General features: G+C 44.4%; 1 protein-coding gene across 8 annotated transcripts in view; it reads left to right on the forward strand.

Annotated features, from left to right (window-relative positions):
* HERC2 (HECT and RLD domain containing E3 ubiquitin protein ligase 2) overlaps window positions 1–25,814 on the forward strand; it is a 212,756-nt gene that overhangs the window by 41,038 nt on the left and 145,904 nt on the right. For 6 of the 8 annotated variants that reach the window (XM_054452280.2, XM_063653302.1, XM_063653300.1 and 3 more), the window contains 15 exons: window positions 982–1,201; window positions 6,287–6,387; window positions 6,845–7,001; window positions 8,285–8,395; window positions 8,907–9,078; window positions 10,420–10,593; window positions 11,789–11,977; window positions 12,606–12,757; window positions 15,114–15,271; window positions 15,357–15,470; window positions 17,902–18,153; window positions 20,098–20,291; window positions 23,806–24,006; window positions 24,751–24,979; window positions 25,072–25,196. In XM_054452280.2, coding sequence (XP_054308255.2) covers window positions 982–1,201; window positions 6,287–6,387; window positions 6,845–7,001; window positions 8,285–8,395; window positions 8,907–9,078; window positions 10,420–10,593; window positions 11,789–11,977; window positions 12,606–12,757; window positions 15,114–15,271; window positions 15,357–15,470; window positions 17,902–18,153; window positions 20,098–20,291; window positions 23,806–24,006; window positions 24,751–24,979; window positions 25,072–25,196 — 2,549 coding nt within the window. Of the gene's footprint in view, window positions 1–981; window positions 1,202–6,286; window positions 6,388–6,844; window positions 7,002–8,284; window positions 8,396–8,906; window positions 9,079–10,419; window positions 10,594–11,788; window positions 11,978–12,605; window positions 12,758–15,113; window positions 15,272–15,356; window positions 15,471–17,901; window positions 18,154–20,097; window positions 20,292–23,805; window positions 24,007–24,750; window positions 24,980–25,071; window positions 25,197–25,814 lie in introns of those variants that run through there. The other 2 variants (XM_063653304.1, XM_063653306.1) reach the window with 2 other exon arrangements.

Raw genomic sequence — 25,814 nt, forward strand, 5'->3', positions numbered from 1 at the left:
GAATTATTTTGACTCATGTGATTGCCTTCTAGCTACTTACAAAACACTTCTTAGTGTGGAAATTTTCAAAGATACATAGAAGAAGAGAGAATAATATAATGAAATATCACTTACTAGTTAGAATGTATATTCTAACTGGTTATTTTATCTTCCTCTAAAATATGTCCATAAATGTGTTTCATGAGTCATGCATGCTGGGTAATTTTATCAAGACATCGTTTTTATTTTGAATTTGGTTTTGTAACATGAAAATAATGGCTAGTGTTTTTCTCTGTTTAGGAGGTGTGCTGCTGATAAATATTGACCAATATTGACTTCAAAGTTCTGTGTTAGTATTTTTTTTTTTTTTTTTGGGAGACAGAGTCTCACTCTGTCACCCAGGCTGGAGTGCAGCGACACAATCTCAGCTCGCTGCAACCTCCTCCTCCTCCTGGGTTCAGGCAATTCTCATGCCTCAGCCTCCTGAGTAGCTGGAATTCCAGGCACGCACCACCACACTCGGCTAATTTTTGTATTTTTATTTAACTAGAGAAGGGGTTTCGCCATGTTGGCCAGGCTGGTCTCGAACTCCTGACCTCAAGTGATCCACTTGCCTCGGCTTCCCAAAGTGCTGGGATTCCAGGTGTGAGCCACTGTGCCCGGCCAACATCTTTTGTATGATGTTTCCAGAGAGAGAGGCAGTGTGCCATGGTGGCTCAGAGTGGTCTCTGTCATGTGCCACACTTCTCTGTGTGGCCTCGGACAAGTTGCTTAACCACTCGGTGCCTCAGTTTCTTCATCCATAAAATGGATGGACAGCACTGCTTGACAGTGCTGGGTGTGAGGGTTGCCTGAGCTCATGTGTGTGAAGTGGTTAAAACCATCGTTGCCACATATCATGCCTTTGAGTACTACCTGTCGTCATCATCCATTTTCTCAACATTACAACAAACTGTGGCCACATTGTCCACAGGTGAGATGTTATCTTGTCTTGTGTTCTAGATGTGAATGAACTGAAGGAGTGTCTTTCTGTGCTGGTTAAAGAGCAGCAGGCCCTGGCCATCCAGTCAGCCACCACCACCCTCTCAGCCCTGCGACTCAAGCAGAGGCTGGTGATCTTGGAGCGCTATTTCATTGCCTTGAATAGAACGGTTTTTCAGGAGAATGTCAAAGTTAAGTGGAAAAGCAGCGGCATTTCTCTGCCTCCTGTGGACAAAAAAAGGTAACAATAAAGCGAAGAAAGAATCCTGATGCCAGTTAAATATAAAATTCAGACTGTTTTGTTTCAGAAAGTTTAAGGTTTTCAATATAGTCTGTCTTCACCTTCTGAAATTTATTGTTGCTTTCCCTTTTTGTATGTTTTGTATAATCTGGAAAATGGATTTGCCAATTTGCTCATCTGGTAACAGACCATGCTGTGTAATCTGTGTCATAATTTTATTTTATTCAATAAAATTTTTCTTTTCTTTTTTTTGGAGAGACAATGTCTTGCTCTGTCACCCAGGCTGGGGTGCAGTGGTGTAATCATAGCTCATTGTAACCTTGAACTCCGGGGCTCTAGTGATCCTCCCACCTCAGCCACCTGAGTAGCTGGGACTACAGGCACATGCCACCATGCCTGGCTAAATAAAAACAATTTGTGTGTGTGTGTGCGTGTGTGTGTGTGTGTGTGTGTGTGTGTGTGTGTGTGTGTGTGTGTGGAGATGGGGTCTTGATCCTGGCCTCAAGTAATCTTCCTGCTTCAGCCTCTCAGAGTACTGGGATTACAGGCATGAGACACTGCACTGGCTCTGTGTCATTATTGTAAGGACATTTTTCTGTCAGTAACTGTAGAAGCCAGGCACAGCTTTAGATCAGCTCAAATATAAATTGGAAAATGAGTTCTCAACGTTGTATATGTTTTATTTTATTTTGCTACTGGGTAGGAGATAGATTGTAATGTTTAGTGCCCAACTAGTTTCGATGCTTCATGTTTTTCCTTCCTAATGTGATTTTCTTATTCTTTTATTACAAGAGTTGCTTTTGGGCTGGGCGTGGTGGCTCATGCCTGTAATCCCAGCACTTTGGGAGGCCCGAGGCAGGCGGATCACCTCAGGTTGGGAGTTCGAGATCTGACCAACATGGAGAAACCCCATCTCTACTAAAAATAAAAAAATTAGCCGGGGCTTGGTGGCTCATGCCTGTAATCCCAGCTACTCAGGAGACTGAGGCAGGAGAATTGCTTGATCCCGGGAGGTGGAGGTTGTGGTGAGCGGAGATTGCACCAGCCTGGGCAACAAGAATGAAACTCTGTCTCAAAAAGAAGCAAAAAAAAGAGATGCTTTTGGGCATATGAGTTTTAATTTGTTGATGCCTGTTAATATATCACAGATTTCCCCTATTTGCTAACAGCCACTAGAATGTTTAAGGCTTATGTAAATTTATACTTTTCCAAAATGAAGCTATCAGACTTTTGTCCTCAGAAGGTTAAACTACAAGACTGCCAGATGAAACTTATATTTTGTGTAGTTAGGAGTGTTGGCTTTATTTGACTGTGATAGTGACTTTGACTCCCTGGAGAGCACATAGAAGGTACAGGAGGCAGAAAGAAACAAGAGCAAAACCCTGATCGTCTTGCTCCCCAGAGACAGGAGCGGTACTTGTAGGTTGTTTCCTTGTTTTCTTATGTTTTAATTTTTGTGTTTGTTTTCCTTTTTTGTTTCCTTATGTTTAAATATAGTTGAAATCACATTACAGTTGGCTCTCTGTATCTGTGGGTTTTACATCCACAGATTCAACCAACTGTGGATCGAAAATATTGGAAGAAAAGCAATAAAAAACAACACAACAATAAAACAAAGAAAAAACAATACAATATAACGTCTAATTACAGAGCATTTACCTTGTATTGGGTGTTATAGTAATCTAGAGATGGTTTTGTTTGTTTGTTTTGACATGGGGGTCTCACTGTTGCCCAGGGCAGTGGGGCCATCATGGCTCCCTGCAGCTTTGACCTCCTGGGCTCAAGTGATTCTCCCACCTCAGCCTCCCAAGTAACTGGGACTGCAGGCGTGTGCCACGATGCCTAGCTAATTTTTGTATTTTTTGTAGAGCCGAGGTCTCACTGTGTTGCCCAGGCTGGCCTCTTAACTCCTGGCCTCGAGTGATCTGCCTGCCTTGGCCTCCAAAAGTGCTGGGATTACAAGCATGAGCCACATAACTGGCCAATTTTTTTTTTTTAATTTGTATAGATGGGGTTTTGCCATGTTGCCCGGGCTGGTCTTGAACCCCTGGGCTCAAGCGACCCTCTCACCTCGACCTCCCAAAGGGTTGGGATTATAGGTGTGAGCCACTGTGCCTGGCTGAGATGATTTAAATTATACGGGAGGATGCGCACAGATTATATGCAAATACTGCACCATTTTATATCAGGGACTTGAGCAACCTAGGGTTTTGGTATGGAGCCAGGGTGGGGCAGGCCTGGTACCAATCCCCTGCAGATACCAAGGGACAACTGTACATGTTGTATTTTTGAAAATAGTTTTAGGGTAAGCTAAACCAAGAGACAGATGAGATTCCTGCCCATTTTGTAATAGGAGTGCCATGTCCTTTCCTTCCGTCCTGAGCGGCTGTGATGGTCATCAGTCAGAGTGTTATGTATGGGTGGGCGGTAGGTGCTAAGATTCTCCAAGCACTGTTGTGTGTTTGTCGAATCAAACTGAATTCCCTCAGCTGCAGAAATGGCTGAGAGCCCAGCTGATTTTTCTCTGCTGTTTTCTTTGTGATGACATAGGGTTGGTGGATTAATTGGAATGTATCTTTCATTAAGTGGAAGAATTCCTAAAATTTTAAAAAAGCCCTTTTTTTTTTTTTTTTTGGAGATAATTGTGGATTCACATACAGTTGTAAGAACCAGTATAGAGATTCCTTTTACTGTTCGTCCCGTTGCCCTCGATGGTAGTTAGTTGCAAACTGTGACACAGTCATCACAACGAGGGTGTTAACTTTGATAGCCTGCCTATGTTATTCAGATTTTCCCAGTTTTACGTGCTCTCAATTGCATGTGTATTTCTTTGCAATTTTTTCAGGTGTGGATTTTCTGAGACACCACCACTGTAATCGGTACATGGACAAGGGCCCTTTATACCCACATTCACGTCTTCTCTCCCCATCTTAACTGCTGGCAACCACTCATCTGTTCTCTGTGTCTATTATGTGATTTTTTTGACATTGGCTTTTAAATTTTGTATTATTGTTATTATTGTCATTTTTGGAGACAGAGTCTCACCCTGATGCCCACAAGCTGGAGTGCAGTGATATAATCATAGCTCATTGCAGCCTCAAACTCCTGGGCTCAAGCAGTCATCTCATTTCAGCTTCCTGAGTAGCTGGGACCACAGATGCATGACACCACACCCAACTAATTTTGTATTTGTAGAGACTGGGGTCTTGTTATGTTTCCCAGGCTTGTCTGGAACTCCTGGCCTCAAGCAAGATTGACTTTTTTCACTCAGCATAATCCCCTTGACATTTTCCCAAGGGGGTCGTTGCATATATCATTATTTCATTATGGCTGAGTAGTTTTTGTTTTTTTTTTTTTTTTTTTTTTGAGACAGAGTCTCGCTTTGTCGCCCAGGCCAGGCTGGAATGCAGTGGTGTGATCTTGGCTTACTGCAACCTCTGCCTCCCAGGTTCAAGCAATTCTGCCTCAGCCTCCCATGTAGCTGGGACTATAGGCATGCACCACCACACCCGGCTGATTTTTGTATTTTTAGTAGAGACGGGGTTTTGCCATGTTGGCCAAGCTGGTCTCAAACTCCTGACCTAAAGTGACTCACCCACCTCCTCTGACCACACTTGGCCCATGTGCTTTCTCTTGTAAGGACTGTGTGTCCTCTTACATGTCTATGTCTTGTGATGTTCATATTTCTCATTTAGGAGCAAAGATTTCCGTCTTCCAGGTACCCAGTGCCCTTCTCAGAGGTTCTTGTGTTTCTTCTCTCAGCTCCCGGTGCATTATTCAGGCACTTGAGGATAAGCGTGTGCTGTTGCCCCTGGCCAGCCGTGTTCTTCTTTGCCATTTTTATTACATATTGTATCTTGGGGAGATCCTTCTATAACATCCCTCTTTTTTTTTTTTTTTTTTTTGAGATGGAGTCTTGCTTTGCCTCCCAGGCTGGAGTGCAGAAGTGCAATCTTGGCTCACTGCAACCTTTGTCTCCCAGGTTCAAGTGATTCTCCTGCCTCAGCCTCCAAGTAGCTGGGACTACAGGTGTGCCGCCACCACACCTGACTAATTTTTGTATTTTTAGTGGAGACAGGGTTTCGTCATATTGGCCAGGCTGGTCTTGAACTCCGTATCACCTGTTTTTACAGGATTTCCCCTGATCATGAAAGCAAATTTTAGTAAATTTGGAGAATATAGTTTATAGTAGCAATACTGTAGTATTAGAAACATGATATAGTATAAAGTATAACATACAATTACTTGCTGTGCATGATTGAGTTGAGATTATATATGCATTTTTATTTTATTTTATTTTTTTGAGATGGAGTCTTGCTCTGTCTCCCAGGCTGGAGTGCAGTGGTGCGATCTCGGCTCACTGCAAGCTGCACCCCCCAGGTTTACACCATTCTTCTGCCTCAGCCTCCCTGTATATGCGTTTTTGTATTCTAGCCTTTTCTCTCTTGTACAGGATGATTTTTATGATGTACCATTTGCATAACCTTTTATAACACCTGGAATGAAACTGTGACTTGTGAAATTAACATGCACACGTAGTGAAAAGCTTAAAAAGACAAAGGAGGGTGATGAGCACCACCCTCAGAAGAGGGCGACTCCCCACAGGGTGGGTCAAGCATGCAGGGCTTCACCCGTGGCCAGGAGCAGACCCCGAGTGGAGGACGCCAGAGCTGGGGCGAGGGGGCAAGCCAGGCTATCCTTTGCGGCTCTGCTGCTCTTCTTCCAGCTCCTCTCCGGCCTGGTCTCCCATGTGGGGTTTATTCTCCCTCTGTTTATGTATTTATCTGCTTATTGTCTGCTTCCTCCCACTAGAATCTCACTTTGGGAGGTCATTTCATGAGTATTTTCCCAAGACATTTAAAATTCCTTATACATTTCTTTGATTCTTAAAGAGAAAACTTCCTTTACAAAAGACATTTGATGAAAGTTGTTAAACAACAAAACTAAAAATCCACTTGTGATCCTGTCACTTGAAGAAAACCATTGGTTGGATTTTGGTACACACCCTTTCATAGTATTGATTTTATTTAGTATCTGCACCCTCCGCTACTGACTGGTTGTATGTTCCGTGTGTGTCGTCTGCAGTTCCCGGCCTGCGGGCAAAGGCGTGGAGGGGCTCGCCAGAGTGGGATCCCGAGCGGCGCTGTCTTTCGCCTTTGCCTTCCTGCGCAGGGCCTGGCGATCAGGTACGGTCCCTGGTGTGTCGCGTTGTTTTGCTTCCCTAATGCATCAACAGACTGGGTTTTGAGCTCGGTTCAGCCACCATGTGCCCTTCGGCTGATCCCATGTGCTGTCTGCGCCTCAGTTTCCTTGCTTGTGAGATGAGAGGCTGCAGAGGCTGTTTGGCTTTTCACATCTGTGCTTTAAAGAAAAAAAAAGAGAGTGCATGCACCCCCACCCCCACGTCAACCACTACCATGGAACACCTGAGTACAGACTTAATTCTAGAAGGACAAGAAGTTAGTGTATTGCTCATGTGACAGCTGTGAAACACAGAATTGACTGGAACAACTGCGCTAGATTTTGGCCTGTTGAGTGAGGGATTGGAAAGGTGACAGTGGCGTCATCTCTCACTGAGGGGTGGGAAGCCCAGCGGGAGAGTAAGGGGAGTGGGGGGCTCCTCTGACGCATGTGTGCGCCCAGGCGAGGATGCGGACCTCTGCAGTGAGCTGTTGCAGGAGTCCCTGGACGCCCTGCGAGCACTTCCCGAGGCCTCGCTCTTCGACGAGAGCACTGTGTCCTCTGTGTGGCTGGAGGTGGTGGAGAGAGCGACCAGGTTCCTCAGGTCCGTCGTGACGGGGTGAGTTCTTTCCTTTCTTGCCTTCTGCACGCAGACAGCTGGTCTGCTTGAGGCTGGTTCTTACCACCCTCGCTTTAGAACTAAGAAGCCTAGTAGGTTGGTTTTTCACCTGTTTACAGCGGGCTGTCAATGCTGTGATTCTGGGTCTGGGTTCTCAGCTTTGCAGGTGATTTGATTTATGATACTCTGACTAGACCCAGGAAGCTGTGATACTAAATGAGACAGACAAGAGAGGATGCTTAGAGATTTGGCCATCAGTCATTCGTAGAGGTTTGAGTGCTTACATTGTGTGTCTCTCTGTGATGATTAGGAGCTGCTGTTCTGAGTGCGGAGTGGCGCTTGGTTTGAAGTCTTACAGATAATGTGGGAATAAACAACTACTCAAGATCAAATTCTTTAGTCCTGTAGCTGGTCTTTTTAGTGTAAAAAATTTTGAATAGGAATCATTTGTGTTTAAGGAAAAACATGAACTGGTCTTGGGTGCTATGCATTTTTGTTAAGGTTTTTAAATTTAAAGAAAATCTAAAATTCAACAGGAAGGACAGATGCAGAGGAAAAGGGAGGCCACTCCTCACTCTGCTTGCCAGAGGTCAGCATTGTGCCTTCTTCCAGCCGGCAGGAGGCCTTTGGCATTTGCGCCCCCGGCTCTGAGTCCACTTCCTGAGCCTGCTGGTGAAGGCATCGCCACAGAGTTGTAACACTGGAGGCCCTGAACATAAGGCTTGGACTTGATTTCAAAAATTCAGCTGTAATATTGATGCCATAAAATCCTTTCCTCTGCGGTCTTGGGATAGAATTTTAAAAAATTTATTATTGAGTAACATAGAAAAGTTAAAAATAGTTCATTGATCAGAGATAGAAATTAGTGTAAACATTTTGCCTCCAGATTCTCAGGTGGTTTTAGAAATTGGTTCTTTAATTCTGTAGGAGAATGCTGATACTGGTATAGTCTTACACGTCAGTGAAACTGGAAAAGATAGCTAGATATTCTTTTACTCATGTTTTAGATAATGAGATAAATTATTTTATGCTTCACATACTTGGAGTATGTCATCTACTATAATATGGTATCTGAGTGAACACTTAAAATATAGTTGTGTAAGCTAATTGTACACTTACAATCTCTGAATAAATTTGAGTAGCAAACATCAGAAACTTGATTCTAAATATTAAAAATATTTCCTTCCTTGGGAGGGAGCGTGTAGTAAACGTGTTAGTGTGATTGTAACCATGCTGTCTTTCTGGAGGTCGCTTTGTTCCTGCATCCACTGCTTTCATTTCAGGGATGTTCATGGAACGCCAGCCACCAAAGGGCCAGGAAGCATCCCCCTGCAGGACCAGCACTTGGCCCTGGCCATCCTGCTGGAGCTGGCTGTGCAGAGAGGCACGCTGAGGTGAGGGCTGCTGCAGATGGGAACACTTTGGGGAAGTGCCTCTGTATCCAAATACCTGTTACACTGTGTGCATTTCACTGAATCGTGTGTGACCGTGGTGTATGTGGTGCTCTGTACAGAAAACTAGGTCCCAGAGTTCTCTCTCTCTTTTCCTTTTCTTCACTTCCTTTTTTATGCTCAGTTTTCTAGCCTGGAAACTGTTCTTTTTTTTTTTTCTTTCAGTTTTCTTCATTTAATTATTTTTATTCCATGAATTTAAGATCCTAGAACTTTCATGTAAACGTGCTCTTTGAGCTTCTTAACTGGTCTTTCTTATCAGCAGAAGGCGGTGTCTTGTGCTAAAATCTCGGTGTCAATTCAGTGATTTAATTACCATGGCTTTACTTTAGTTTCCTTTCAAATCCCAAGTATTTGTTCACTTCTATCTAGCTATTTGCTTTTATTTTTGATCAACTGTGAAGAAAAGAAGTTAATCTGTTTTTACTAGGAATAAATATCTTTTCTCCTTTAGCCAAATGTTGTCTGCCATCCTGTTGTTGCTTCAGCTGTGGGACAGCGGGGCACAGGAGACTGACAATGAGCGTTCCGCCCAGGGCACCAGCGCCCCACTTTTGCCCTTGCTGCAAAGGTTCCAGAGCATCATTTGCAGGAAGGATACACCCCACTCCGAGGGCGACATGCACGTGAGTGTCATGATGGAACTTTGTGTTCAGGTGGCACTCAAGTCTAGTTATTTTTAAAGCAAGACCAGCGTGCATGTCCACGGCAGTGTTTTTCTCTGGCGTGTGTGTGTTTGGTGGTAATAGCAGCGAGTCAGATGAGACAGGTGTGGGAGGTCACTTGTTTGTGGAGAAGACTCGGATCAGTGAGCACTGACTTCCTTGTCAGCACAGAACCAAGCTTGAAACATGCACTTTTAAATAAATACCAGAAAAGAACAATGAAAATAGTGGCCTGCTTTGTTGGCCCTTCCTATGTACTGGGCTCTTTGCAGGGCAAGTCACCTGAGCTGTCACTCTGTTTGGTACCAGCTCCCCCCTTAACAGGTGTGGACACCGAGCTGGGGGAGGAGCAGGCGTGCGGGGCCCTGGGCCTAAACCTCCAGGACTGCTGGTCTTTACATGTCAAGTACAAGTTGGATTTTGCCAGTCTTTTTGGGAAAGTCTTAGGCATTCCAATATCGTGCTTTCGTTTAATTTTTCTATTATTAGGCAGTCTTTTTTTTTTTCCTTAGATGGAGTCTTGCTCTGTCGCCCAGGCTGGAGTGCAGTGGCGTGATCTCGGCTCACTGCAAGCTGGGCCTCCTGGGTTCACGCCATTCTCCTGCCTCAGCCTCCCGAGTAGCTGGGACTACAGGCACCCACCACCAAGCCCAGCTAATTTTTTTGTGTTTTTAGTAGAGATGGGGTTTCACCATGTTACCCAGGATGGTCTCGATCTCTTGACCTTGTGATCTGCCTGCCTTGCCCTCCCAAAGTGCTGGGATTACAGGCGTGAGCCACCATGCCCAGCCTATTATTTGGCAGTCTTTAAACTAATGATAATAGGGCTCTTCTGCCTTTAGAAGAATTAGAACTATGATTTAATTTGCAGATGAAAGTGGGTGTTCTCCAGAGTGGGGAACATTTAGATTAAAATAAAGGTTTTGGTTTTAGATTTCAAGGCCAGCTTGAGATGCTGTGCTGGGTTCCCACAGAGGTGGTTCTGCCTTTCTCCAGGGGTCCTAGGCCTGTAGGGTGGTTTGGTTGTGTTAGTAATCTGTGTGAATCAATCTTACCTGTGGTATCATAAATGTGTACATGCAGAGTCAATGTTGTGTACGTGTATACAGCAAATTTAGACATTTGTACAGTCAGTTTATATGCTGCATAACTATATAGCTGTATAGTATAACCGTATCATCAGCATTGTCATTTGATGGGTCAAATGAGTCAATACCAAAATATAAAGAGTGGTTAAAGGTTAATTGTGTTACTTTAATTTTTCCCACCATTTCTGAATGTTTGTTTACTTTTCCTTTCTAGCTTTTGTCTGGCCCTCTGAGCCCCAATGAGAGTTTCCTGAGGTACCTCACCCTTCCACAAGACAACGAGCTTGCCATTGATCTGCGACAAACGGCGGTTGTTGTCATGGCCCATTTAGACCGTCTGGCTACGCCCTGTATGCCTCCGCTGTGTAGCTCTCCGACGTCTCATAAGGTATGTGCAAGAACCGTGTTCTCCGGGTGTTTTGTAGCTAGTACCACTTCTAGGTTCTCATGCTGGGCCATTGTGGAGACTTGCTTTTTCTGGTATTGGTAGGGGGAGCTGGCCTGTGGTTTTTAAACGTGTTTGCAGTTGAAGGTGTTATCCGTGTTGAGAGTGAATGATGAGCAAGCTGAGGCACACAGGCCTGGGGACCCAACCTGGGGGCCCAGGTTCCAGGTTCAGGTGGCACAGCCCCAGAGAACTCCCCTTTATCCACAGCCCCAGGCCCTCCCACCTTCTGCAGGGGGTTCCACAGCCTTCTTTATACTCTGAATGTGGGCTGTCTTAGTATGTAACGCTGGTTATAGTAGTGACAATATAATTATATATTATATATTATATATCTATATTACATATCTATCTATCTGTCTATCTATCTATCTATAAATAAAAAGAGTGGGTTCTCCAGCCTGGCCAACTTGGAGAGACCCCGTCTCAACTTAAAAATACAAAAATTAGCTGGGCGTGGTGGCACATGCCTGTAATCCCAGCTACTCGGGAGGCTGAGGCAGGAGAATCGCTTGAGCCCAGGAGGCGGAGGTTGCCGTGAGCCAAGATCGCGCCATTGCACTGCAGCCTGGGCAACAAGCGTGAAACTCCATCTCAAAAAACACCAACAACAAAAACAAACACAAATAGTGCTGCAAGGCCTGACCTCAAACACGTGTCCTCCATGTGTGCATGCATGTGTGCCTGTGCACATGCATAGGTGAGGATGCACCCAGTGTGGGCTGGTTGTCACCAGATTGCTCCCGTACAAGTTGATTTCTCTCACCACCAACATGGATGCTGGTCTCCCAGCCTTGTGTGTGGGCTTTTGGGATTTTGCCTGCTAAAGCACAAAATGGTGACCCTGATATAGTTTGAGCATTCAAAAATATATTAGTATTTAAGGGCCATTTATAGTACTTTTTAATGGGCTCTGTTAAAATGATTGCAATGGAAATGGAAAAATAACCTGTTCAGTTGCTTCATCATACCTGTTAAATGAGGTAATACAGCATGGTACGAGCTATTTTGATGTTTTGAATCAGCATATTTTCTCTTTATTTGCTTTGTTTTTATCTTGTAATAGCTCAATGTTACTCCCAGCCTTTTTTTTTTTTTTTCTGTTGTAAAAGAAAATGTGTACTTTCTTATCTTACAGGGATCATTACAAGAGGTCATAGGTTGGGGGTTAATAGGATGGAAATACTATGCCAATGTGATTGGTCCAATCCAGTGTGAAGGCCTGGCCAACCTGGGAGTCACACAGATTGCCTGCGCAGAGAAGCGCTTCCTGATTCTGTCACGCAATGGCCGCGTGTACACACAGGCCTACAATAGTGACACACTGGTGAGTGTTCTGGGCACCGCCTGCAGTGTTCCCTTGGGGGGCAGGGTCTGTCCTACAGATGCACAAGCTCTGGTGTTTCTTTAAGCCATTTAATTTCTGAAGATTGATAAGCTTCTGCTTATTGTATATTATGTTTAATGATCTCAGTTGTAATATTGTCAAGATTTGGGTTGTGAAGATTAGGAAGTCCTTACAGTGAAACTCATTGCTAATCGTGAGATTCCCATTTGTAAACTCATTTTCCATGTGTAAACTCATTTGATGTTGGGGCCAGACAGGTGACAGGTGAGGGAGTTGGGCCTCATGGGGATAGTGGCAAATTGGGACGTGGCATGTTTTCATTGAAGCGAGGTGTTCCTCCCTGTCGGGTGCATGTCTCTGGGCATGGGGCTAGCTGCCCTGTCCCTGCATCGGCTCTGGTCTTGCTGCAGAGCACTTGGAGGCTGCCCGCTGTTCTGTTGGTGCTGGGTGGGAAGGGCTGGAGAGCCGGCCCCGTGGCCCCCAGAGACTTATGCCCCACTTCCAGTTAGAGCAGGCTTTGCTTGGGGATACATGATAACGGAGAGCTGAGCTGGTTTCATTTTCCTTGGACTGATGACTACTTTTCTTCGTATTTTTCCTTCTTTAGGCCCCACAGCTGGTCCAAGGCCTCGCCTCCAGAAACATTGTAAAAATTGCTGCCCATTCTGATGGTCACCATTACCTAGCCTTGGCTGCCACTGGAGAGGTGTACTCCTGGGGCTGTGGGGATGGCGGACGGCTGGGCCATGGGGACACTGTGTATGTATTGCTCATTTCTGTAGGGGACACACTCTCCTTTTATGTTGCTGTATCCTAAACAGGATGGAGCACAGAAGTGTGTCCAGGTGTTTTCCAACTGCCCTGACATGTAGCACTGGGGTGGAGCAGGACACTATGATATGTCCCCTCCTTGGTGATGGCTTAGGAGCTCTGCCCGTGCGTGGAGGGCAACAGGAATTGGCCTTTCTGCTCTTTTCACCCCGTGCAGCCTTGGCCAGCCTTCTATCTACTCAAACTGCATCCCCACTGTGGAGTTTGCCAAAACAAATCCCACACTGCTGTTCCTTCATTCACAAACAGTTCACCCTCTCTCTCATAGATAAGGTTGTCACCCTTTTCTTGAACCATATATTATTTTTACAGGAACAAAAGTCAGCAGTTTCTTCCTAATATTATCCTACTTGGCGGAACCTTTTATTGTGAAAGAACAGAAATGAAACAGAAAGTTGTTATAAATGGCAGGTTGTAAAAATTGGGAGGTCTGCCAGCCCCATGGAGTGATGGGAACCCTCTTGTACTTTGCTGTTGTGCGTGAAACTTTGGCATTAGGTTTAAATGAAGGATGTGTGTACGCACCAACCCAGCAAGCCCATTTCTTGCGGGCTGGAGCCCTGAGCAGGGAGCGGGCAGTGCAGAGCTTGAAATGAGCGAAGCCATGACTGCCCTTGTGGTACATGTATGCCAAGCTCAGAACAGTCCAACCCTGACAGTGTTGTAAGGGATTCAGACAAATGTAAGATGAGTGAAAAAGAAAAGATTGATCTCCTTGGAATTTATAGCTGTTACTCTCACACTGGATCGTAAAGGCTGGGATTGACATGGGGTACACGGGACTTGAAAGGCATCAAGGTACAGGACAGGGTGGTATGTCTGCTTACTTCCTTTATGGTATTTATAACTGACTTTCTATAAAATATTTCATAGTAAAACAATTCTCAGTGGAGAGTAAGTGCTGGGATGAGTAACTTATGCCTTATTCTAGGACTTCAAGGAAGGAAGAGAGATGAGTGCAGATGGCAGAAGCTGGAGATAACCTTTTGGGGAAGTTGAAACTTAAGCTGAATAAGGGAGAGTTTGTACTGGAGTGGAGTCATTGGGCTATCCCTGTGTGCGCCTGTGCAACTGTGTGTATTTTGCAAACTAGTAGGTCACAAAGTGAGTAAAGGAGAGGCCTGGCTTCTGTAGATTCTCAAGAAAATGTCATCCATCATAGGAACATATTCTGGATCCTAAGAATAGGGTATTTTGCTAACTTTGCAATTTCTTCAACTAGTAATAATTCTCTACCCTAATCCCCACTGCCTCATACTTTTCATTTGTAAAGTATAGATTGCAGAGTGCTGGCTTCATTCCATCCACATTCATTTAACAAATACATACAAATGTTGGTCAGCTTTATAAGGCTTCCATACAACCATATGCATGAGTTTCAGATGTAGAGTTGGATGGGTTTTGACAAGTGCACTCAGTTGAGTCACCACCATCAAGACGTGGGGCGCTCTCATCGCTTCCAGGGCCCTCTTTGTACCCTTTGAGTTGATGCCCCCTTCCTACCTCCAGTTCCTGACAACCTCTGATCTGTTGTTGTTATTTTGTCTTTTCCATAATTTAATATAAACAAAGCCATACAGTGTATGGTGTTTTGTTTCTGGGGTCTTTCACTTAGCTTGATGTCTTGAGATCCAGCCATGTTGGGTTGGGTGTATGGGTAATTCATTCCTCCTGTTGCAGATGGACCATGGTTTTGGGCCATTGTGAATAAAGCTGCAGTGGACTTTACATGTCTCTTTTTTTTGAGATGGAGTTTTGTTCTTGTTGCCCAAGGTGGAGTGCAATGGGGCGATCTCACCTCACTGCAACCTCCCCCTCCCAGGTTCAAGCGATTCTCCTGCCTCAGCCTCCCAAGTAGCTGGGATTACAGACACCCTCCACCATGCCCAGCTAATTTTGTATTTTTAGTAGAGATGGGATTTCACCATGTTAGCCAGGCTGGTCTCAAACTTGTGACCTCAGGTGATCTGCCCGCCTTGGCCTCCCAAAGTGCTGGGATTACAGGTGTGAGCCACCACGCCTGGCCTATTGTACAAGTCTTTAACAAACACTATTTTTATATTTCTACTGGGTACCATGTTTGGCATTGGGTTCCAACTGAACAAAAAGTCATGGGGTGTTAGGTGTTGGAATTCTCTCTTCCTTCTTTCACAAGGTACTTGGAAGGTGAAACTGGCCTGATGCTGTGATGGTCTAAATTTGGATAGTGAATTTCCTTTGCTAACATTAATAAGAAATAACACCAAGAAGAAGGGCATTCATGTTTGTTCCCTTCCTCCCCAAGGCCTCTGGAGGAGCCTAAGGTGATCTCCGCCTTCTCTGGAAAGCAGGCCGGGAAGCACGTGGTGCACATCGCTTGCGGGAGCACTTACAGCGCGGCCATCACTGCCGAGGGGGAGCTGTACACCTGGGGCCGCGGGAACTACGGCCGGCTGGGCCACGGTACATCAGCTCTGCATGAGTGGGAGCGTGCAGCAGGAGGTGGCCTCTTACAGGACTTAGTAACGGCCGTTCTATCTGTTTGAAGGCTCCAGTGAGGACGAGGCCATTCCGATGCTGGTAGCTGGGCTTAAAGGACTGAAGGTCATCGATGTGGCATGTGGGAGTGGGGACGCTCAAACCCTGGCTGTCACTGAGAACGGTACGTAGAGCTCTCGCCACCCTGGACAGGCCCACGAGGACATGCATGGCAGCCTCCCTGGAGGAAGTGAGATGAGTACAGTGGGCCTCACGAGGCTGCCCACCCTGTCGCCCAGTGGGTGTGGGGCTCAGTGGCATTGGGGAAGAGGCCTGGGTGGTTACTGGGCTTGTTTGCCTGGGGCCTGTCAGCTGGTTAGCAGCTGCCGCCATTCCTGTGTGGGCATTTTATTTCTTAAGAATGAGAGTTGAAATGGAATGATGGACACTCTGAACTGTCTCTGGTTAGTATTATTACATTTCTTAACGTTCGGCAACTCTTGATTCCCTGTGGTAATTCCTGCTATGTCTTTCTGTATTCTGTAGTCTGACGCTACGGTATCTGCTTGCTTTGAATTTTGGTTTTGTGTTTGTGTTTGTGTTCCTAAGTGAGATCATCCTTATCTTTTTTCGAGGGTACCTGATGAGGTTTGATGGTTAAAGTCATGTTAATATTTTAGAAACGACTCATCTTTCAGTATTGTGGCGGTCTGTCCTTGGCATCTTGTGTGTCTCTGGCGTTGTGGAGTCTTTCCGTTATAATCAGCTGGGGTACTGTCAGCTTGCTTTCTCTCCTGCAGAAGTTGAATGGCAGTTTGGTAATTGAGTGACTTTTGGGCATTTCTTAGGTGAAAGATGAAAAATCATTTTAGATACTTCCCTGTATGTAGGTCCCGCTGCCATTGACGGGACAGACCTTGTCAGAGCCATGTTGTTTCTGCTTTTGTGAGTCTTAGAGCAAAGATGGTCTCATCTGAAAGGCTCCTGCTATCAAGGAGCTTTCAGTTTGACATCTCGTCATTTTAAAATATCTATTATTGAGTGAGTTGCAGGCCTTAAAATATTTCCCGGTTAAAAGTTTTGTAAGGTCTAGGCTGTGTTAGGAGATTAGCCTTGCATTCTTTATGTGTAGTTACTACTTTAGTTAAAGTTTGTGATGATATGTTGAGTAAACTGCCTTGAATACTGCTGTGGATGTTGTCCTCCTCACACTGGTGTTTCTTTGGTGCAGATCTTGTAGGGGAGTGTCCCTGCTGTGCTGCTATTTTCTGAGGCGGCTGTTACAGTAGAAGTATCCTACCCTGCAGTCTGGCCTTGGGGGACAGTGGGAAATAGCCAGGCAGGCTATGTGAACAGCATAATTTTCAGCACAGCGTATGGAAATGCACGCTCTGATCTCTGTGTTCAGGTCTGCTGTGCCGCTTTCATTGACCACATAATAGTGTGTCATCTCCAGTTTCCATTTTGCTCTGGGTTGGCCTGTTTTTGCAGGTAGAGTTGTATTGGCATACAGGCGTGCCACTCATTTATGTATTGTCTGTGGCTGCTTTCCTGTGACAGTGGCACAGCTGGGTAGTTGGGACAGAAAGCCCACAGAGGCTAAAAATATTTACCATCTGATCGTTGAGGAAAATATTTGCCTATCTTTAGTTATTATAAAATAGAGTGTGGGAACTTGTGGAGCAATCTGATATCCTCTCTGGTTTCTTTTTCCGGATCTTTTACAGTTTTCACCTTTATGTAATTGCACTTTTTTTTTTTATAAGACAGAGTTTTGCTCTGTCACCCAGGCCGGAGTGCAGTGGTGCAGTCTCGGCTCACCACAACCTCCACCTCCCGGGGTCAAGCAATTCTCATGCCTCAGCTGGATTATAGATGTTCACCACCATGCCTGGCTAATTTCTGTATTTTTAGTACAGACAGGGTTTTGCCATGTTGCCCAGGCTGGTCTCGAACTCCTGGGCTCAAGTGATCTGTCCGCCTCGGCCTTCCAGAGTGCTGAGATTACAGGTGTGAGCCACCGTGCCGAGTCTAATAATTTTGTTTTTTAGCAATTCACTTTCGTTAAGTTTTTGCAAAGTTTTCAGCTTAGTTTTCACCGTAAAAATAAAAATACTTACTTTTGCAATTGCATTTTATCCCTTTATGTAATATTTAATCAACTTACATAATTATGCTGATATATGCAGTTGGGAACATATATAGTGGTACAGTTGACCACCGGTCAGCATGGTGGCAGCAGAAGCAGGCAGGCAAACGGGAGGGTGGTCCGCAAGCGTCTGCAGTGTGCCAGGCCCCAGTTACTGTGTGTTATGGAGGCAGTGGGCCTTTGGTTCTGTGAAGCAGTTAACATTGAGCCCAGGCTAGTAAGAGTCAGGACTTTGTTTTTCATGGAATGAAAACAAAAAGAAAACTCAGCTTTCCCTTTCTTTATTGCTTCTATGTCAACCTCAAGTGTCACCTAGATTTCATTTGCTCAGTAGCCACCCTTGTAGTGTTAACTATGTACATGAGTGGTCTAGATTAGTGTGCGTTTTTCATTATATTATTTTCAGTCATTTAAAATTTTTCATTGAAATGCAGAGTTGTTATTTAAATGCATTTGTATTTTTTAGGGCAAGTGTGGTCTTGGGGAGATGGTGACTATGGGAAATTGGGCAGAGGTGGTAGTGATGGCTGCAAAACCCCAAAGCTGATTGAAAAGCTTCAAGACTTGGATGTGGTCAAAGTCCGCTGTGGAAGTCAGTTTTCCATTGCTTTGACGAAAGATGGCCAAGTTTATTCATGGGGAAAAGGTGACAACCAGAGACTTGGACATGGAACAGAGGAACATGTTCGTTATCCAAAACTCTTAGAAGGCTTGCAAGGTGAGTGCAAATGTAGACTTTTAAAACCTTCAGGACAGTTTCTTTAGCAATGTTTTAAAGTTTGCAGGTTTTATGTTCTTAACCTGACATTCCATGAATGGACTGTCATTAGAAACTTTTACTGCCTACTTCGTATAGGTATTGACACTAATTGGAAAGTGGGTGTCTATTACAAAATGACTGAATTATTCTTACCAAATGTAATTTAAACCCGTTGAGTTTTACAGACACTGCCACTTTCTGTGGCAGGCACCCATTAATCACTCAGCAGGCTGGACTCAGTAAGGGTTCCCTCTGTGTGGTGAGGTCACCTGTACTTGTACTGCAGGCACACTGAGACCGTGAGTGTGCGTTGTGCTGTGGAGCCACATTGGGAGGTGGGATTGGTTCCACCTGGGACGCTCTCATGTGAACTCATCCTTGGTGGGTGATTCCTGCTTGCTCAGTTGCAAAGGTGTCCAGCATGAATTGTAGTTGGAGGCAACAGATGGAAGCCAATGTATGTAGATAAGAGTGCCGGCGCCTTCAGTGTGGGCTGCCGGCGCAGGCAGAGAGGATGGGAGCCTCTGCAAAAAGACCCTGAGATTCTTCTGTGGTGTGCTTACTAGGGATGTAATGCTGCAGGAAGTTGGGGTGGGGGCCATCAAAACTATGATGATGGAGGGATTTTTCTAAGGTAAAACTGGACTTTTCCGTACCACCTGGCCTAGTGGTTGGGAGATAGTCTTCATCCTAGTCGAGAACTGTTGAAGGGCAGGCAAGTTGACAAGAAAGTAGGAAGAAGGGAAAAGGCAGTGTGAGAGGTACATCAGATGGACTCTTTAGGGTTCTTTTCTCTCAGGGGTGGGCAGCCTTTTTCTTAAAGGGCCAGATTGTATTTGAAGTAGGTGGACCTGGCTGTGTTCCAACACCAGTGTCTTCACAGAAGCAGGCCTTGGGCTGCGTTGTGTGTGGGGGCTGTAGTTCGTTGGGTCCTGGTACTACATACACTCTTTGTGTGTTTGGTTCTTTACCAAGTGGGTTTGGAAGTGGGACTTTTAAGTGAGACTTGCCAGTTCCTTTCTCCATTAGTTTTATTTTAAAGCAGGTTAATATCTTGATGACTGAGAGTTTTGTGTGCCCATACGGTATTTATTGTTTTCTAAGCTTCTGAGATAAGTTGCAGAGTAAGAAGTTTACTCTGTGTCATTGAATGGTATTTGAATTTCATTTGCCTTCTTGTTTATATTCCCCTCCATTAGTATAGGAAAGCTACGACAATCATTAGTATAGAAATCGTTTACTTTGAAAGTATTTAAATTACTGTTGAGAAACACCTTTTTTTGTTGCTGATGTTAACTTATGGTAAGCTCCTAGGATAGAATTGTTCCCCTTACTGCAGTGTGTTTTTTCAGCTGAATTATTTTATATGTTGACATTTCTGCGAAAACACCCTTTGTGTTGGCCATGTTAGATTTACCAGGAAGGAAAAATAGAATATTTTGCTAAGTGTTTAAATAGAAACAATGTTTTAAATATTGGTATCACCTAACTCTGAGAGAACAATAGATTTCTTCTTAGGAAGCCTTCCTCAGTGAAGAGTGTGCTATGCATTGTTAAATCTGGGATGGGAGAATATGATCTAATAGTTAATTAAAAGCACCTTGTTTCTTTCTGATTGAAAATGTGAATGAGGAGGAGAAAAAAGAACAGATCCTTTTTGTATCCTAGTATTATGATCTTTGTAGACTGTGGGTCCTAACGAATAGTAGCTGACAAAATACAGCAGTTTTAATAACACACCCAAAGCAAATGAATTGTGCTTAATATTAAAGCAAAGCAGATTATCCTCAAGAAGTTAATGTTAAAAGCTGTCTGACCTGAATGGCCCAGGAAATATCTTTCTTGCAGTAGAAGTCATAGGGTTGAAGCTGCATCTGCATCTGCATCCCTTTTTCCTTGTAGGGAAGAAGGTGATTGATGTGGCTGCAGGCTCCACCCACTGCCTGGCTCTGACTGAGGACAGCGAGGTCCACAGCTGGGGGAGCAACGACCAGTGCCAGCACTTTGACACCTTGCGCGTGACCAAGCCAGAACCTGCAGCGTTGCCAGGACTGGACACCAAACACATAGTGGGAATTGCCTGTGGGCCTGCGCAGGTACTGAATATAGAGGTTGATTTGGTATTTTGGAGGATTTTGGTTTCCAGTTGTTCATTACCAGTATATAGAAAATACCACTGAGTTTTGTTTGTTGTTCTTGTGTCCTGCAGTTGTGCTAAACTCATTTATCATGAGCTTCGCTGTAGTTTCCTTGGGTTTTCTTCATGGACAATTATACTGTCTGTATAGAGGGGCAATTTCATTTCTTCCTTTCCAATCTGCTCACCTTTTGTGTCTTTTCCCGGCCTGATTGCCCTGGCCAGGACTTGCAGTGTGAAGCTGAATAGGAGAGGTGACAGTGGGCGCCCTGCCTTGCTCCTGACTGTAGGGGAAGGCAGTTCAATCTTTCACCATCAACTGTGATGTTAGCCGTGGGTATTTATGTAGATGCCTTATTATCAGATTAAGGGAGTGTCTTTAATTCCCCGTTTTAGAAGCTTCTAAAAAATCCTGACTGGATGTTAAAATTTGTTAAATGCTTTTAATCTTCTCAAATGAAATGGTCATGCAGTTTTCCTTCTTTAGTGTGTTAGTATGGTGTATTACATGATGATTTTTACTTTTTTTTTTTTAAACATTTTTTTTTTTTCTTTTTTGGAGAAGGGGTTTCACTATGTTGCCCAGGCTGGTCTCGAACTCCTGAGCTCTAGCAATCTGCCTGCCTTGGCCTCCCAAAGTGCTGGGATTACAGGTGTGAGGCACTGCACCAGCCTGATTTTTAAATACTGATCAAGCCTTGTGTTACTGGGATAGGCGTCACTTGGCCACAATTTACTACTCTATTTTTTTTTTTTTGTGAGGTGGCGTCTCGCTCCATCACCCAGACTGGAGTGCATTGGTGCAATCTCAGCTCTCTGCAACCTGTGCTTCCTGGGTTCATGCAATTCTCCTGCGTCAGCCTCCTGAGTAGCTGGGATTACAGGTGTGCACTACCATGCCTGGCTAATTTTTGTATTTTTTTTTTTCTTTTTAGTATATATGGGGTTTCACCATGTTGGCCAGCCTGGTCTCCAACTCCTGACCTCAAGTGATCCATCCTCCTTGGCATCCCAAAGTGCTGGGATTACAGGTGTGAGCCACTGCGCCTGGCCCTATTCTGTTTCTGTATTGCAAAATTTGACTTGCTAACAGGTTGTTGAGGATTTTTCTGTTGATGCTCATCAGAGATGTTGGTTTGTGGTTTTCTTTCTTTGTGTTATACTGTCTTGTCTGACTTTGTATCGGGGGAAAGCTGACCTTATACAAAATATTGGCATGTGTTCTGTCCTTTTTTATTTTCTATGAGGGATTGTGTAGAATTAGTGTTATCTCTTCTTTAAGTGTTTCTGAATCCCATCTGAGCCTGGAGATTGCTTTCTAAAAGATTTTACGCCGGGCGCGGTGGCTCACGCCTGTAATCCCAGCACGTTGGGAGGCCGAGATGGGTGGATCACCTGAGGTCAGGAGTTTGAGACCAGCCTGGCTAACATGGTGAAACCCATTTCTACTAAAAATACAAAAATTTCGTCGAGCTTGGTGATGTGCACCTATAATCCCAGCTACTCAGGAGGCTAAGGCAGGAGAATCGCTTGAATCCGGGAGGCGGAAATTGCAGTGAGCCGGGATGGTGCCATTGTACTCCAGCTTGAGCAACAAGAGCGAAACTCCATCTCAAAAAGACAAAAAAAACAAAAACAAAAAAAAGATTTTGCAACTTCAATTTCGTTAACAGATATAGAAGTATTCAGGTGACCTGTTTGTTTCTAGGAGGATTTTCCTGATTTTTGGCCCTCAGACGTGCTTTACTTCATCTTCGTTGTCTGATTTTTACGCATCAAGTTTTCCTTAGTATTCTTTTGCTGTCTGAAGTCTGTGGGGCCTGCGGTGATGTCCCTTCATTCATTCCTGATTCTGATAATTTGTATGTTTTCTGTTTTTTTCTTTGTCAGTTTTGCTAGAGTTTTTCAATTTTGTTGATCTTTTCAAAGAACAATCTTTTGGTATCATTAATTTTTCCCTTTTGTTTTGCTTTCAATCTCATTGATTTATGCTTTTATCTTGTCATTTGTCCCTTTGGCATGTTTTGCGTTCACTTCGTTCTTTTTCTAGTTTCTTAAGGTGGAAACTTAGATTGCTGATTTAGACCTATCTTTTTTTGTAACATATAATGATTTGATGCTATAAATTTTCCTGTTTAGCAGTGCTTTAATTAAACCTACAAATTTTGGTGCATTTTCATTTATGTTCAAAATATTTTCTAATTTCTCTTGAGAATTGTTTTTTTGACCCATGGATGATGATGATTATTATTTTTTTGAGATGGAGTTTTGCTCTTATTGCCCAGGCCGGAGTGCAATGACATGATCTCAGCTCACTGCAACCTCTGTCTCCCGGGTTCAAACAATTCTCCTGGCTCAGCCTCCTGATTAGCTGGGACTACCGGCACGCACCAGCATGCTCGGCCAATTTTTTTGTATTTTTAGTAGAGATGGGGTTTCTCCATGTTGGCCAGGTTGTCTTGAAATCCTGACCTCAGGTGATCCCCCACCCCGCCCGCCTTGGCCTCCCAAAGTGTTGGGATTACAGGTGTGAGCCACTGCGCCCGGCCTGACCCATGGATTATTAATATGTTGTTTAATTTTGAAGTGTTTGTAGATTGTTCTGTTCATGATTTCTAGTTTAATACCATTGTGACTGGAGAACAAACTGTATATGATTTCATTTCTTTTAAATTGTTAAGATTTGTTTTATGTCTCAGGATATGTTCTCTCTTAGTGAACATTCTGTATGTGCTTAAAAAGTATATGTATGGCCAGGTGCGGTGGCTCATGCTTGTAATTCCAGCACTTTGGGAGGCTGAGGCGGGTGGATCACGAGGTCAGGTGATGGAGACTATCCTGACTAACACCGTGAAACCCTGTCTCTACTGAAAATACAAAAAAAAAAAAATTAGCCAGGCTTGGTGGCAGGCACTTGTAGTCCCAGCTACTCGGGAGGCTGAGGCACCAGTCTGGGTGACAGAGACTCCGTCTCAAAAAAAAAAAGTATATGTATTTTGCTGTTGTTGGGTGAAATGTTCTATAAATTAGATCCAGTTTATTGATAGTGTTCCACAGTTCTCTTAGATCTTTGCCGATTACTTGTTCTTTCACTGTGAAAGGTTGTGTGTGTGTGTCATATGCATCTAACAATTCGTTGTCTAGTTAGAGTTGCTATTATACCACTTCAAGTGGATGGAGATCCTCACTGCCATCCATTAATGTGCATTAATCCTTTTGAGAGTGAAAAGATTGTTAAAAATGCTTTTACTTTTTTAGGTATGGCCAAATGAGATGGGGCTAGTGAAATGGGTGTGAAAATTGGAAGCTGATAGTGTGTGAGCTAGACACCCATGAATGCCTTTGGACTGGGCAGTTTGAGGGATGATAGATAATAATATAAGGCAGCTCCATCACACACGCTGGTGACTCCTGTGGAACAGACCAGCAGCTGCATTTGGAGATTCATTTTAGATTGTTGCGTTTCCTCTTAGAGCTTTGCTTGGTCATCATGTTCTGAGTGGTCCATTGGCCTCCGTGTCCCTTTTGTGGTGGACATTTGCTCAATGACTTTTGAGCAGCTGGATCTCCTGCTGCGGCAGGTGAGTGAGGGGATGGACGGCTCCGCGGACTGGCCCCCGCCCCAGGAGAAAGAGTGTGTGGCCGTGGCAACGCTGAATCTTCTACGACTTCAGGTATTCATGATTTCCCTTCTTCTTCCTCCTTTTATAAGTGTCTTAGGGATTTGTAAGAAGGTTTATGTATTTTGAAGGGCATGGGTTTTAGCCTGTTTGGTGAAATATTTTAAAGTAAGATTGTAATGCACTAATAATGGATGCGAGGCTTAAAAAACATGATCTGGGCCGGACGCGGTGGCTCACGCCTGTAATCCCAGCACTTTTGGGAGGCCTGGGCGGGTGGATCACGAGGTCAGGAGATCGAGACCATCCTGGCTAACATGGTGAAACCCCGTCTCTACTAAAAATACAAAAAATTAGCCAGGTGTGGTGGCGGGTGCCTGTAGTTCCAGCTACTCGGGAGGCTGAGTCAGGAAAATGGCATGAACTGGGGAGGCAGAGCATGCAGTGAGCCAAGATTGCACCTGTGGCAGCTTTTTTGATTGAGTTGTAGCCGTTATTTCTGTGTTTGGTGCAGATTGTTGGTGCGGGGTGGAGGTTGCTGTTGCTAGTTGTTTAGCTCTTCTGCTGATTTTGAGCTTTCCATATACGTGTTCATAGTGGGGTTAAAAAGATTCCTCTAGCAAACACCTCAACTATTGTGGGTAAGAGTTTTTTTAGTCCAGTTTTTAAAAATACGTAAACTGAGAAATTGTCTATTTTAAATAGTACTTGAAATTGAGTTTTATTCAGTGTTTAATAAGACTTTGAAATTCACTCATTTTTAGGGGTTCTAAGTGAAAACTGTTTTTCTCCTTTCAGTTGCATGCTGCCATTAGTCACCAGGTTGACCCAGAATTCCTTGGTTTAGGTCTGGGCAGCGTCCTCCTGAACAGCCTGAAGCAGACGATCGTGACCCTGGCCAGCAGTGCGGGCGTGCTGAGCACCGTGCAGTCAGCCGCCCAGGCCGTGCTGCAGAGTGGCTGGTCTGTGTTGCTGCCCACCGCGGAGGAGCGGGCCCGGGCACTCTCTGCTCTCCTGCCCTGTGCAGGTGGGCTCGGGGAAGGAACAGGAGAGGGCATGGGTCAGGGTGCTGGGAGGGGATGGCGTTTCACTCCAATTGCCACACACTTTCTATTTCAGTTTCAGGCAATGAAGTGAACATAAGTCCAGGTCGTCGATTCATGATTGATCTTCTGGTGGGCAGCTTGATGGCTGATGGAGGGTTGGAGTCAGCCTTACACGCAGCCATTACTGCAGAGATCCAGGTATGGCTTTGGAGGCACACATGACCTGGTGGTGCGCTGAGATCGGAAATACCACACTCACACATGTGAAGAATAACTGAAGACAGTAAAATGCTAAACTTTTATCATATCCAAGTATTTTTTAAATTAAAATTCTTTTATGTGCTAATTTACAAAATTATTGAGATATGATTTAGTTATGATAAAATACTACAGGTTTTCTGTTTCAGTGAAGTTAACAGGTAACCTGTTCATCATGTAGACCATTCCCGTCACCTGGAAAGATCCCTGTGCCCTTGGCACTTGCAGCCAGGATACTCCCCTGCCCTGAGATTAGATTCATTTTGCCTGCTCTGAGTGTCGCAGCAATATAACTGTATAGTATGCACTCTTTCCTGTTTTGCCTTGGAGAATGATTTTCAGATTCACTCACTGTTGTGTGTATTGTGACTTTGTTTTTATTATTGGGAAGTATTCCATTTTATAGGTGTAGTACTGTTAGTTCATTCTCCTATTGAAGGACATGTAATAGCTTTTGGTTTTTGTTGTCTTTTTTTTTGAGACAAGGTCTTGCTCTGTCACCCAGGCTGGATGCAGTGACCTGATGTTGGCTCACTGCAGCCTTGTCCTCCTAGGCTC

The sequence above is a fragment of the Pongo pygmaeus genome, chromosome 16, assembly GCF_028885625.2.
Source record: "Pongo pygmaeus isolate AG05252 chromosome 16, NHGRI_mPonPyg2-v2.0_pri, whole genome shotgun sequence".
Classification (NCBI taxonomy): Eukaryota; Metazoa; Chordata; class Mammalia; order Primates; family Hominidae; genus Pongo; species Pongo pygmaeus.